The sequence below is a fragment of the Scyliorhinus canicula genome, chromosome 5 (genome assembly GCF_902713615.1).
Source record: "Scyliorhinus canicula chromosome 5, sScyCan1.1, whole genome shotgun sequence".
Lineage (NCBI taxonomy): Eukaryota > Metazoa > Chordata > Chondrichthyes > Carcharhiniformes > Scyliorhinidae > Scyliorhinus > Scyliorhinus canicula.
In genome coordinates, this window is record NC_052150.1 from 227228261 (window position 1) to 227242999 (window position 14739).

Genomic DNA, 14739 nt, shown 5'->3' on the forward strand with positions numbered 1-14739 from the left:
CCAGCCACCAATTCTCACAGATATTTCAATTCACATTCCACAGGCTGGAGTAAAATCTCACAAACCTGAAAATCACTTCATTTGTCTTTCTGGCATCTTAGCCTTCTTTGGAGCTCTGTCTGTCTTTATTGAACAGTCCTCTGTTCTCGGACATTTAACCTTATTACACCTCGAAACTTATTTTCATTTCTCCTGTTTCCTTAACTAGCTGCTCCATTGTATGGTTTTTCTTAAAACTAACTAGTTGCTCCATTGTATGGTTACAATACTCATTACTCCATTGTATGGTTTTTCTTATAGCAAAGCTGAGAGAGATGTCATCTCTTTAGCTTTCTAAAACTACTGGTTTTAGCTACCCTGTGGGAGCTGTACCCTCTCCGGCTGTCTATCTAATGTGGCTTCCACCTAAAGCTAAAGAACAAAGAAAATCTTTTTCCCTTACAAAGACCTCTAGTTGCCAAGCGACTATATTTACTCTTCGCGCAGTAGCTCCCTCTATCACAGTTGGAAGTTCACCATCTCCACAGACACCTTGGTCCAGCATAAATCTTAACCGTAGGTCCCTTTCTGGCACAAAAACATTAAATTAAATCCACCTAAAACATACCTTCTTCCTAATGCTAACCAAAACATATATAAATCCCTTAAAAGTACCTTTGTTTTCCTGACAGTATCCATAGCTCTTGTTTTTCCTAATGGGCTCAATTCACTTTCATTTAACTGAAACAAATCTAATCACCTGAACAATCCCTTTGGTAGCAAATTCCAACATACCGGCGGGATTCTCCGCGCCCCGCGCTGGGCCGGAGAATTGCCGCAACCGTGCCACCCGCCCCGACACCCGCACGCGATTCTCTGAGGAGCAGAGAATTGGCGCCATTTGCGCCGGCGTGCTTGGCGCGTCGCAGGCCGCTGTCCGCGGTCGGGCCGCCGATTCTCCGGCCTTGCTGGGCCGAGCGGCCACGCAGAAATGGCAGAGTCCCGCCGGCGCCGTCCACACCAGCTCGCAGCCGGCGTGAACTCTGCGCACAGGGTCGGGGGGCGGCCTGTGTGGGGGGAAGGGGGGCTCCGCTGGGGTCTGGCCCGCAATCGGGGCCCACCAATCGGTGGGCTGGCCTCTCCAGCCCTGGCTCTATTTTGTAACGCGGCCGGCCCCTGAACCCCCACGCCATGTTGCGTCGGGGCCGGCGCGTTGAGGAAGTCCCCCTCGCATGCACAGGTTGGCGTGGCACCCAGTTGGCACCGGGAAGGAAGGCTGGAACTGCTCCAGCACCGTGCTGGCCAGAATCGGCAATGCCCGCGCCCGTTTCACGCCGTCGTAAAATGCAACGGTTTTCACAAATGTGTGGACACTCCCGCCCACCCTCTTTGGATAAGGAAATCTCTGAATCCCATGTTAGAATTATTCCATATTATTCTTGTGTTTATAAAAGTAAAAGGGCTTCACAGATGGTCTTTATGTAGCTGACCTATCCTAATGTACACAAAGACATACTAGGATCGCACTAACGTTATCGCTGGTACTGTACTCCATTTGGTCCTCCCTCTTTTCCTGAAAGCATTCATACTGCATATCGCCCTCTGTGTTTCACCCCCGATGCTGTTTCATGAATGGGTCTTGATAGTGGATATCATCAGGTTATTCAACCATGAAAGGTATCACACCAAACCCAATGCCCACTCTAACATACTTTCCAGAAAAGAGCACTGAACCTGTGAGAGGTGCTTTACGCCCTACTGTCAATACTTTATAAACGACTAATAAATTAACCATAGCATTGTCCATGGGCAGTGGATTGTGGGTATTTTTATTATCTATGATACGGTGAAGGAATTGGGAAAATCTTCAGAAAATTACATACTGGTCTGAAATTTAAATTTACAGGCATCTCATGAAAAATTTCCATTCTATGACTTAATTGAGGTGGATAAAAGTATGAAGGGAAGAGATCCACAGGGTGAAATTGATTCCTGTCTGTTACTGTTTGTAATGTTTACATAGGCAGTTTCAATGTTAAATATCGACATAAAAATGTAATCCAAAATTGTGCCAAGTGGAATTTAAATAGGAACTGCGTGAAAACCTGAAATTTTGAATAGCATATAGACAGCAAAACCGTGCCAATCCTTTTATCTAGTCAAATAAATATCATGTAGATGGAGCTTAAATGAAAGCATTTTTTTGTTTGTAATATACAAAATATTCTGAGAAAAACTGTGCTTACTGAGGGTATGAGGTGTAACACAGCGTCACCAGTTAGAGATCCCACGGCCAGACTTACGAAGCCTTGGATGACGTACTGATATGCATTGACACAGGAAGCACAAAGCACAATCACAATCCCCAACACGGCACAAAGACTCACAATCAACGTTGCAATTGATCCATAAATATATTCTGGTGGAGGAAAAAAATGAGGCATTTTAACAATGACTGATCCACAAATATTAAATATTTGCCGTTTCTATTATTGAGGGTTCTTTGCTTTTAAGAGTTTATTAAATCTCTCCACAGCATACACTACCCCTGTACCAAATGAGCAGGTCAATTACTCCCAAGCCTCTAACTCACTTTATGAAATTTACTGGCAAGCACGAGGGATCCGAGGATTTTTCAATCTGGGGCCTCCCTGTCGTGATCTACCAGGCTTCACCACAGTGATGGCACTTGCCCCTGATGGAGAGACATGAAACTGAGGACGTTTTGAGTGCTTTTTACTCCATTTCAACCAACCGAATAAGAGTTTCCATTTTAGGATTCATCGTTGCTTTGAACAATGAGAAAGAATAAAGAGAAGGAATGTGCATGTTTGAATGTCAGGAACTCCCAAAGCTTTTTTACAGCCTTGTATCATAGACTCATAGAATTTGCAGTGCAGAAGGAGACCATTCGGCCCATCGAGTCTCACTTGCCCTTGGAAAGAGCACCTCACTTAAGTCCACGCCTCCACCCCATCCCCGTACCCCAGTAACCCCATCTAACCTTTTTGGACACTAAGGGCAATTTATCGGTAGCATTGCGGATAGCACAATCGCTTCACAGCTCCAAGGTCCAAGGTTCGATTCCGGTTTGGGTCACTGTCTGTGCGGAGTCTGCACATCCTCCCCGTGTGTGCGTGGGTTTCCTCCGGGTGCTCCGGTTTCCTCCCACAGTCCAAAGATGTGCAGGTTAGGTGGATTGGCCATGCTAAATTGCCCGTAGTGTCCAAACTTGCCCTTCGTGTTGGGTGGGGCTACTGGGTTATGGGGTTATGGGGATAGGGTGGAGGTGTTGACCTTGGGTAGGATGCTCTTTCCAAGAGCTGGTGCAGACTCAATGGGCCGAATGGCCTCCTTCCGCACAGTTCATTCTATGTATAAGTTAGCAAGATTCTAAAAACAGCACTGTGATAGTGACCAGATCATCAACTTTTTTAGGTGTTTGTTGCAGAATAAGTGTTAAGCAGCATTCAGCGGAGACCCTCCCTTCTCTTCTTTGATGTTGTGCCAGAAGCTAGTTTATGTCGTTCTAAAGGAGCATTGCTTTATGTCTGGAATCAACAGTAGGCCAGAAGAGATGATGGCTCAGTTCCTTCCCTCAAGGACATTGGTAAACCAGATGCCATTTTATGGCAATTAATGATTATTCCATGGTCATGATTGCTGATGCTGTCTCGATTCCAGACTTTATTGAATGAATTTACAGTCCACCAGCTGCCGCGATGGGATTTGAACACATGTTCTCAGAGCTTCGGAACATTTAAGAAGCATTTAGACAAGCACTCGGTTCGCCATGAAAATGAAATGAAATGAAAATCGCTCATAGTCACAAGCAGGCTTCTAATGAAGTTACTGTGAAAAGCCCACTGTGCTAAACCAGCCATGGCAAGGCGATGGAGTAAGCTGGAAACTGGGATGAGAATACATCGATGTTTGATGGCCGGCACAGACACGATGGGCAGACAGTCCTTTTTCTGTGTTGTAAAGCTCTGTGACTGTGACTCTTTAACCTAGGCCTCTGGATTACTGGTCCAGTGATTACAAATCCACGACTCCAACATTCCCAACTGAGGGCCATCAGCTGGATTGGCCAACCCCGCTCCTCCAGCCAGATGGGAGGGCAGCCCCCTCCTCCCCACCCCCAGCAATCGCCAGCAATGGGGAAAAATAGTTTTTATTGAAAGAGGAGATTCGCAGACAAGGAAGGCAGCCATTCCGGACCCAATGGTTAGCTCAGGATGGATTCCCTGCCATCGTCCCAATTTTAAAATGTCTTTAATGTTATTGCGGCCTACCTGGCGTAGGTTACAGGGCCTGTGCTTTTCTCACAGTGACCACCGTTTCTGGTGGCGCTGCCAAGTTGCCAACCCTGTGATTGGGCTGACAGCCCTGGGGAAGCTGGTGGGGCCGTCCTACCCAAGATGGGGAGCTGCCACCTGTAAAATCAAGAGGAGTCACACCGTTGCTGCTGTGTCTCCAGCCGCTATCAAGACTCCCAACCATTTTTCGGGGAGATTCTGCTCCCATGTCTCATTTCATTGATATCACTCCTAGCGCTGCAGTACCCCCTCAGTGCTGGCACTGGACTGCCAGCCCAGATTGTCCGCTCATGGGTGTTATCCTCCGGCCTCCCTGCTGCGTGTCTTTCGGCGGCGAGATGCGGAGCCCCGTTCGCTGATGGGAGGATCCTGGCTTTCTCGCTGCACATGGTGCCACCCCACACTGCCGGGAAATCTGCGCGTGGGGGTACACTGCCAGCCAGAGAACCCCCCCCCCCCCCCGTCAGCAAACAGGCGGTGAATTCCAACCCGCGTCTCTGAAGTGGGGCTTGCATCCACAACCCTCTTCCTCCGAAGCAAGAGCTCCCACAGAGCCACAGCTAAGACCAAACAAACCAGATTTCTAATTAATACAGAACACCATCACAAGCTGGAGAACCTTACTTTCTGCCGTGGTCAGCTGAAATTTATTTTCTGTGACTTGGTTCTTTCTGTTGCAGGCCTGGCTCAGGAGCTGCTGGATCAACGCGGGACTGAGCTGAACAAAGTCACCGCGAGAAATCATGCTGTCGATTGGAATGTGGTAGATCGTCATTATTTCACTGGAGCTAAAGCATTTCTGAAAAAGGCAAGGGTAAAGAAAGAGCACGACAGTGAGACAATGTTCAAACTGTCAGTCCGCGTTCTAAATTGGCTTGACAGGCTTCCCGTATTCATGTTGTTTCGTTTGAGCTGGTTTGCAGCGAGCAGCCTTGAGGCTTCGACTGAACAAGGAGGGAACAGCTGAACACAAATCCTCACTCAGTAGTGCAGAACCTGAGAGTTTTGCCGAAAAAAGCAACAGGTGCTAATTGATTGGCAAGCCGACTCTGATTGGCCACGGAGTTGCCATGGAGATTGCACCATGGAGCTCTTGTCTTTTTGGCATTCTTGCATCTCTCTTGATGAGTGCAAGATGAAAAACTTTGACAACATGGTCTCTGTTCAACAATACACAGGTGGCGATCATAAGAATATAGGAGTTCATCATTCAGCCCCTCTTCTGCCATTTTGTTAGATCATAGAATCCCTACAGTGCAGAAAAAGACCATTCAACCCACTGAGTATGCACTGACCCTTGGAAAGAGCACTCTACTTAAGCTTAAGCCCTCACCTGCACCCTATTCGCATAACCCTACCTAACCTTTTGGACACTAAGGGCAATTTATCACGGGCAATCCACCTAACCTGCGCATCTTTGGACAGTGGGAGGAAACCGGAGCACCCGGAGGAAACCCAGGCAGACACGGGGAGAACGTGCAGACTCCGCACAGACAGTGTGGTGATCAGGGGTGACCAGCATCCTAACTCCATTGAACCAGCCTGATTCCAGAACCCTTGATACACTTGCTTAAAATAAACCTGTCAATCACAGATTTGACATTTTCTAATGGCCACCAGTACCCACAATGTTTTTGGGGGAGAGGGTTTCCATATTTACATTACCCTCTAGGTGCCAAGCTGACATTTTGTGCGCAGTGGCGATCAGGCTAGGGGTGCTATTTATGGGGGAGGGGAGAGAGGCCGGGGGGGGGGGGGGGGGGGAGCATAGTGTGTTGGGGCTTGGGTGGGGGTCAGGGGGTCACATTGGGGGCTCCAGCGATAGGGATGCCATTTAAAAATGGAGTCCCGATATCTCGCTACAGTGAGGAGTTCCGTCGAACGGGACTATGTGCCTTCTATCTAACCCGGGTGCCGTTTATAGTATTGTGTTTCTCGACGCTGTTAAAAACACCCGCAATAGGACTTTGTTCCCATTTAGTTAAATCCCGCCCGTTATCTCACCTCCGTAAAGTAGTATAACATTGTGCTGCCCTCTGGTGGTTACGTGTTAGTTCATCTAACACTGGTTGATGACTCAGGTCAAATTGTTCAATATGACAACGCTTGGTACAGCCTACATTGCAAATCACAGTAAAGTTTGCCTCTTGAACCTCAGGGGCTTAAAATTTCTCTTAGCTCACACAAAACCCTGTTAGCTAGGGCAGCACGGTGGCCTAGTGGTTAGCACAACCGCCTCACGGCGCTGAGGTCCCAGGTTCGATCCCGGCTCTGGGTCACTGTCTGTGTGGAGTTTACACATTCTCCCCGTGTCTGCGTGGGTTTCGCCCCCACAACCCAAAAAGGTGCAGAGTAGGTGGATTGGCCATGCTAAATTGCCCCTTAATTGGAAAAAATAATTGGGTAATCTAAAATTTAAAAAAAAAAAACCCTGTTAGCTGGGTATTCATTTTATAGAAATGTGCTCACTTTTGCATGATCAGAATGTTTATATCCTGATGCTGTTTGCGAAGCTGATGTCTGTGTTCTTAAGCAGCTCAGACGAATGAAAGAAACAGAGTTAAATAACAACGGTGTAACAACGGAGCGCAAGGCAAGAAACGGTAATGGTTCTATCAAAGGATTAGTCCAGAGTAGGTGTTAATAGCAGAATAAAGGAGAGAAAAACATAGAACAAAATGCAGTCCAGAGGGCTAATCGGAAGGTGGGTTGCTATTGCTGTTGGGCTCCACTAGGACATTGCTGCAGGTCGAGGACTGAAATGTGAGTGTGAGAACAAGGCGGTGAATTGAAATGGCAAGCATGGTAGCACAGTGGTTAGCAGTGTGGCTTCACAACACCAGGGTCCCAGGTTCGATTCCCGGCTGGTTCACTGTCTGTGCGGAGTCTACCCATTCTCCCCGTGTCTACATGCTGTTCAGTGAATTGGACATTCTGAATTCTGCCTCTGTGTACCCAAACAGGCGGCAGAATTATGAAGCAATAATCTCTTAGCACAGCAATTTTGATGGTGAAGCCAGTGAGTACGCCATAGACAGCAGCAAGCTCTGATATATTAGCTTTCTATCCTCTTCAGAGATGCACTTCCAGCAGCGTGGATCGCAATCGGGGTGAAAATACTAGGTTTCCTGACAGACTTGTAACAGCGATTGTTGGTGAAGAGAGTCACTTAAAGGAGTGTTACTAGGAATGTAGTTACCATGTCCCAGCTACTGGTGGTTATATTGCCATCCTCCTTCTCCAGACTTTCAGATGGCACATTCCTGTGATCATGGTGCTCATCCTCGTGCTCTTCATCCCCATGAGCTATGGAAACTTCATATTTATTATGAGGCAGACCAATTTTATCCATTACGTCTTCAAGGTCTGAAATGCAAGAAACAAAATAACTTACGTTTATATAGCATCTTTCAAACCCTCTGAAAGCACGTCATGGCCCATTCAGTACTACGAACAAAGAAAAGTACAGCACAGGAACAGGCCCTTCGGCCCTCCAAGCCTGTGCCGACCATGCTGCCCATTTTAACTAAAACCTTCTACACTTCCTGGGTCCATATCCCTCTATTCCCATCCTATTCATGTATTTGTCAAGATACCCATTAAATGTCACTATCGTCCCTGCTTCCACCACCTCCTCCAGCAGCGGGTTCCAGGCACCCGCTACCCTCTGTGTAAAAAACTTGTCTCCTCTAAACCTTGCCCCTCGCAGCTTAAACCTATGCTCCCTAGTAATTGACCCCTCAACCCTGGGAAAACGTCTCTGACTATCCACTCTGTCTATTCCCCACTCATCATTTTGTCGACCTCTATCAGGTTGCCCCTTAACCTCCGTCGTTCCGGTGAGAACAAACCGAGTTTAGTCAACCGCTCCTCAAGTAGTCTTATAACTACTTGACGTGGTCATAAGAAAAATCAGGATTAGTCCATTCAGCGCCTTGAGTTTGCTCTGCCAATTCAATAAGATTATGGTTGATCCCCTAACTCGGCTTCATTTTCCCACACCATCTACATATCCCTTGTTCCCACATCCCTAATAATAGATCCCATTGTTTTCCTTACTGCTGATGTCAGGTCTATAAGTTCCCTGTTTTCTCTTAACCCTGCTTTCTTGAATAGGAGAATTTTAATAATAATCTTTATTGTCACAAGTAGGCTTACATTAATACTGCAATGAAGTTGCTGTGAAAAGCCCCTAATCGCCACATTCCGGCACCTGTTCGGGTACACTGAGGGAGAATTCAGAATGTCTAAATTACCTAACAGCATGTCTTTCGGGACTTGTGGGAGGAATCCGGAGCACCCGGAGGAAACCCACGCAGACACGGGGAGAACGTGCAAACTTCGCACAGTCAGTGACCCAAGCCGGGAATCGAACCTGGGACCCTGGAGCTGTGAACCAACAGTGCCAACCATCCACTTATCGCCACATGGAATAGGTTCAGCTGAGTCAGCTGCCTCACTCCTCCACTCACATTCGCCTTACCTTCGAGTGGCAGCCAACGATAATAGTTGGATTATCGTTTGCAGATAGCTTAGAGAATTGTAAAATCTTACAGCACAGAGATAGGTCATTAATTCCATTGTGCCTCTGCTTTTTAAGAAGTGGGAAACCAGGGATGTACAGACCAGTTAGCCTAACATCTGTGATGGGGAAATTGCTGGAGTCAATCTTGGCCAATCAGGGAGAGCCAGCGTGGATTTGTGAAGGGTAGGTCGTGCCTGACTAATCTTATTGGGCTTTTAAGGGCTTTTCACAGTAACTTCATTGAAGCCTACTCGTGACAATAAGCGATTTTCATTTCATTTCATTTCATTGAATGTTTTGACGAGGTCACTAAGGCAGGAGACAGGGGAATGGCTCTGGATGTCATTTATATGGACTTCCAGAAGGCATTTGATAAAGTCCCACATAAGAGACTGTTAACTGGAAGTCCACGGAGCTAAGGGCAAATTATTGACATGGTTAAGAAATTGGTTGAATGGGCAGGCGACAGAGAGTGGGGACAATGGATAATTACTCTAACTGGCAGGAGGTGGTGTCCCACAGGGATCTGTGTTAGGGTCTCAATTATCCAGGCTATTCAGTAATGACTTGGATGATGGCATAGAAAGTCGTATCCCCAAATTTGCTGATGATACAAAGTGGCATTGTAGACAGTCTAGATGATAGCATAAAATTGCAAGGCGATATTGACAGACAAGGTGTTAGATGGAATTCAATGTAAGTGTGAGGTTATCAATTTTGGACCAAAAAAGGAGAGAGTAGAGTACTTTCCAAATGGAAAGAGGCACAGTGGATGTTGAAAGAGTCTTGGGCGTTCAGGCACGTAGATTCTTAAAATGCCACATACAAGTGTACAAAATAATCAAAAAGGCTAATGGAACGTTAGCCCGTATATCTAGAGGATTGGAGTATAAAGACATGGGGGTTATGTTGCAGCTATGGTTCGACCCCACTTGGAGTCACTGAGAGCAGTTCTGGGCACCACACCTTTGGAAGATATTCTGACCTTGGAGGGAGTGTAGATTTACAAAAATGATACCTGGATTACAGGGGTTGAGTTTCGAGGAGAGATTACTCAAATTAGACCTGTTTTGCTGGAATTTAGAAGGCTAAGGGGTATTGAAGATATTAACAGGGAAAGACAGGGGAGATAAAGAAAAACTATTTCCACTGGTTGGAGATTCTAGAGCTCGGGGGCATAGTCTAAAAATTAGGGCCAGACCGTTGAGAGATGTTAGGAAGAACTTCTTCACACACAGGGTGGGAGAGGTCTGGAACTCTCTCCCACAAACAGCAGTTGAAGCTGGAACTGTTGTTAATATTAAATTTGCGATAGATAGATTTTCGTTAAGCAAAAATATTAAGGGATATGGAGTTAGATCACGTCAACTATGAAGGCGGAACAGGCTCGAGGGGCTGAATGGCCTCCTCCTGTTCCTATCCTAGATCTTTGTCTCTCAGACCCCTGTTCTTTCACCTTCTAAATATTTAACTTTCAATTATTTATCCAATATTCCCTTTTAAAAGTTACCATTGGATTTATTTGCTTACTTTTATTTGTGCTATATTTCCAATATCAATGATTCTACTGCCTAATGTCAGATATAAATTCAGTTCTACTGTTTTAGGACTATTAATATATTGTTAAATATAAAACCTAGGAAATTTATTTTTGTTCTCTTGACCAGGGAGTAGCAGTAGAACTGTCAGAAACTCCCAGGCCAAGTGTAGCTTAGTTAAAATCGGAGTCACTGCGAAATGCCAGTGAGGCACAGTGTCCCTTTATGCTCCAAAGTCTACTGAGAATGACGCTGCCCTCTCACTTCCCTATTCTCGTGTACCGATCCCATTCTCACCGCTACCTAACCGAAAGCTGAATGGGAGAATATTGTCCTTACCGGTTCTAGTGATGTTTGCAGAGTCATTATGGTGGGTGCGAAAAATAAAATCCAGGAAGTATTCAGGGCCAGGCAGTAAGTATTGGAGTATACAATCCCCTTGAAGAACATGATAGAGCACAATAGCAGAAAAGTGGCTGATTTCATCTTCTGTCAATCCATCAGAACCCAGATTCGACTCTTCTAAGATTTGAGACACGTTGACACAGGGCTGCAGTTAGAAAGAAAGTAATTGATTAACATAACTAGTATCTAACTAATCTGGTAATCTTTTTAATTCTGTGCTTGTCTCATATCACCAAATTCTGCCTTAGTCTATCAATCCTCGGCGCAGGCAAATTGACAGCCTGACCCCTTGGCACTGGTCAGCCCAGCACTCTGGCAGTGCCACTGCCAGCCTGGCAGGGCCACTTGAGCACCCTGGCAGTGCCAGGCTGGCACCTGGGTGGCACCAGCAGTGCCTGGGTGCCACCCTGCCCGGAGGCTGACCACCCGGAGGACACCAATCATCTGGGAGACGCCACAGGTACTGCTCCATCTGGTCCCATTTGTGGTGACCCAGTACTGAACGATGTCGGCTGGGGTCTCCTTGGCGAGGCCAGTAGATGCCGGATGGCTGCTCGATCCAGGCACGAGCACGACTATGTGGGTTTTTAAACTCACTTAGCTATGCCAGACTGGGTCCTGCCCATTGTGGGCAGGATCCAAATTGCGACACCTTCCAAGTTCTGGTTGGATCTCGCAACGCTTAACAGCTGTTGGCAATCCGGGGGTGGGCAACCCTCTCCCAAGATCTACCAGCCGGAACCTGCCCTGGTTCCGGTGGGATGCAGCCAGTAGATCACGCCCAAGATGTAACTTAACTCAAGGTGTAAAATTTTGTAATTATGTTCCACCCTGGAAACACATGCTCAGCACTGACCAATGAGATTAGATGAAATGGAGTAAAAGGAGGCTTGTATAGAATATAACCACCAGGACAGACGAGGCGGGCCAAATGATTTGCTTCTGTGCTGTACGTTCCATGTAACACAAAAATGTTTTGCCTGATGTCTGTGATCTGCAGGAACTGACAAAGCTTTGCAATAATGGATGTCATTGTTCTCTTGCTATAATAAGAAGTCTTACAACACCAGGTTAAAGTCCAACAGGCTTGTTTCAAACACTAGCTTTCAGAGCACTGCTCCTTCCTCAGGTGAAGGTCCAACAAACCTGTTGGACTTTAACCTGGTGTTGTAAGACTTCTTACTGTGCTCACCCCAGTCCAACGCCGGCATCTCCACATCCTTGCTATAATATTATAGGGTGTTCCTTTGCTATAATCTTGCCTCAATTTATATGAGCCATTGATCTCCTGAATTGATCTTAATGCTTTACTGGCTGTTTAAGTAATCAATCATTTAAGGTTCTAAATTAGTTCACACAAAGTGCAGCCCGGCTAATGATTTTAGTGTGGTGTGTCGTTCAAGGTTATGCTGACGTTAACCGATTGAATTGTTGAAAAGAGAAAATGCACAGAGTGCCACCCCCTACTTACCTGACCTTTGGCCACTGTCAGGTAGTTCCTCTGGATTGCCTCCAGTATCTCTTCCACTTGGTGATGGGTGGGGTCAGGGATTTGGCTGATGTTATTTTTCATCACTAGACCCTCTGTGAACGCCAGCGTTGCTTCGTTCCACCTCCCGGACTGTATAACTTTGCATTCTTTCTGTGGGTTACTCAGGAAAAGCAGCAATCCAGGAGCAATTCGGAAAAAGTCATTGGATGTCAGTGGTTTTGTGTCACTCCTGTTCTTCTTGGCGAGTTCAAAAAGGTCATTTGCTGAGAAACACTGAGAAAAGATAGGGAAGAAGGTTGTAAACAATCAGACAGTTTCTTTATTAAAGGGGATACTGTCATCTACCAATAACGTATGTGCGTTTGCGTTAATGTCTATATATTTGTGTGTTTGTCAAAATATTTGTGTATGTGAATTTGTACATGTGTGTATCTGTATACAAATGCACATTTTAAAAAATGCACACAGATACAAATGCATATTTTATATGTGTATTTGTATATATTTGTGTCTGTACATTTGTATATTTGTGCAAATGCCATGTTCTGTTATCATCATTGTGAAACTTAGCTAGGGTTGTCCTTGGCCAGGCTTGATAGAGGCTACTGGAGCCAAGGCTCCAGTAAACTTTAACTTTTATTGAATATTCCTATAACCACGTACTTGGCATGAGGCTTCACACGGAAGTATCCCTCAGCACACTATATGGCCATGTGATCTTGCAACACTGCTGATGTAGACGTTTCAATTTATATATTTAACATGAACCCTTTACGCTACACATGTGTGCTTTGTGCTTTTATGTGGGGTAGGTTATCTCAGTGGGCTGGCTGGCTAGAGTGTGTGGTAGAATGACACCAATAATGTGGGTTCAATCCCTGTACCGACTGTGGTGGTTTGTAGAGGTTCTGCCCCCCTTCCCCATGCTTGCAGAGTGACCAAAAACTCTCTCTCTCTAATGGACGTAAATGACGATGGGACTTTGGCTAGACAAATGAATATATATATCTGAATGCATGAGAGTCTGTGTCAAGAGGGCAGAAGTTCCACTGTGTGCCATTTTAATAAAGTCATGAACCTGTGCAAAGTAAATGGGGGAAAAATCTCGATTAATACAGCAGACCGTATGATTTCAGCAGAAAGCATCAACCACAGAACGGCTCACTGAACTAATGCTCTTCCTGTAGGCTGAATTTCCGGGCACCACTAATGTCGGCAAGGGAGGTGGACGGGGTCAGGAAACCACAAAAATTGCTTATTGTTACAAGTAGTCTTCAAATGAAGTTACTGTGAAAAGCCCCTAGTCGCCACATTTCGGCCCCTGTTCGGGGAGGCTGGTCAACATGAGTCAACTATTCTTAAGAGTCTTGTTAAACAAGGATTAAGGAGCATAACTGAGGTTTCCAATTTCCCCACATGATGGGGGAGGCAGTCTGTTTGGAGCTACCCAATGGCAGGCCTGCCTGGATGAGATTACAGCCAAAGGCCGCCAATAGAGGGGGCCACCCTGCCCCATTCCTTCAGTGGTGGCTTGGTAGTTGTTTTGTGTTTTTTAATGAAAGTTTTTGAACTAAAGCTGAGAGGGTGCGTGCCTTTTTGTGGGAACACTCTCGGTTACTTACCTTGAACTGAGCCGGTCGCTTCTCAAAAATTGGGGGAAGGACAGACTGGCTCCGGGTTGGACCGGGTGAAGGAAAAGGGACGCTCGTTCCAGGCAGGGTTAGGTGGGGGGTGTGAGAAACCCGCTCCAGGCTGGGCTGGGTGGGAGAAGGAGAGACTCACCTGGCAAGTCGGTAGAGACTGGAGGCAATGGTAAGAAGTCGGAGGTGGGGGATACGTGCTGAGGATAAAAGGACTCCCTGCATAAGGGTGTGGAAGAGTGAGTTTGGAAGTGTGGAGAAAAGAGGGAATAATGTGGAAGTGTGTGAGGGAGGGAGAGAGTGAGGGGGATGGGGTGAGTGTGTGTGGCAGTGAATGAGTGTATGGAAGTGAGTGTGTGGCAGTGAGGGAGAGAGTGAGTGAGTGAAGGAGTGAGTGTCAAATATGGAGAAAAGAGGGAAGAAGTGAGGGAGGGAGTGATTGTGGAAGTGTGGAGGAGGAGTGAGCGTGGGAAGTGTATGTGTCTCTGGCACACTCACAGTCTCAGGATTCAAACTCACCCTTACCCCCACGCACCAACACACAATCACCGACTCACGTGATTGGTGAGTGAGCATCTAGAGATTGAGAGTGAGCCAAACAGACTCTGTCCCTCTCATATTCTACAGACTCCGCACAGACAGTGACCCAAGCCGGGAATCAAACCTGGGACCCTGGAGCTGTGAAGCAACTGTGCTAACCACTGTGCTGCCATGCCGCCCACAAGGCTTGGAGAGGAGTCATCTCGTGATATTCGGGTGGGCTAGCTGAGAGTGTTACTGGTGAGGCTTCTACTCTGGAGAGCTGCTGTGTGCCAGGGAAGATTCCAGTGGCAATGGTGCA

General features: G+C 46.5%; 1 protein-coding gene across 2 annotated transcripts in view; it reads right to left on the bottom strand.

Moving 5' to 3' along the window:
* slc39a4 (solute carrier family 39 member 4) overlaps nt 1-14739 on the bottom strand; it is a 53533-nt gene that overhangs the window by 24443 nt on the left and 14351 nt on the right. For both annotated transcript variants that reach the window (XM_038798672.1, XM_038798671.1), the window contains exons 2-6: nt 12238-12531; nt 10701-10911; nt 7498-7664; nt 4923-5097; nt 2226-2398 (exon numbers count right to left, since the gene is read on the bottom strand). In XM_038798672.1, coding sequence (XP_038654600.1) covers nt 2226-2398; nt 4923-5097; nt 7498-7664; nt 10701-10911; nt 12238-12531 — 1020 coding nt within the window. The remainder of the gene's footprint in view (nt 1-2225; nt 2399-4922; nt 5098-7497; nt 7665-10700; nt 10912-12237; nt 12532-14739) is intronic.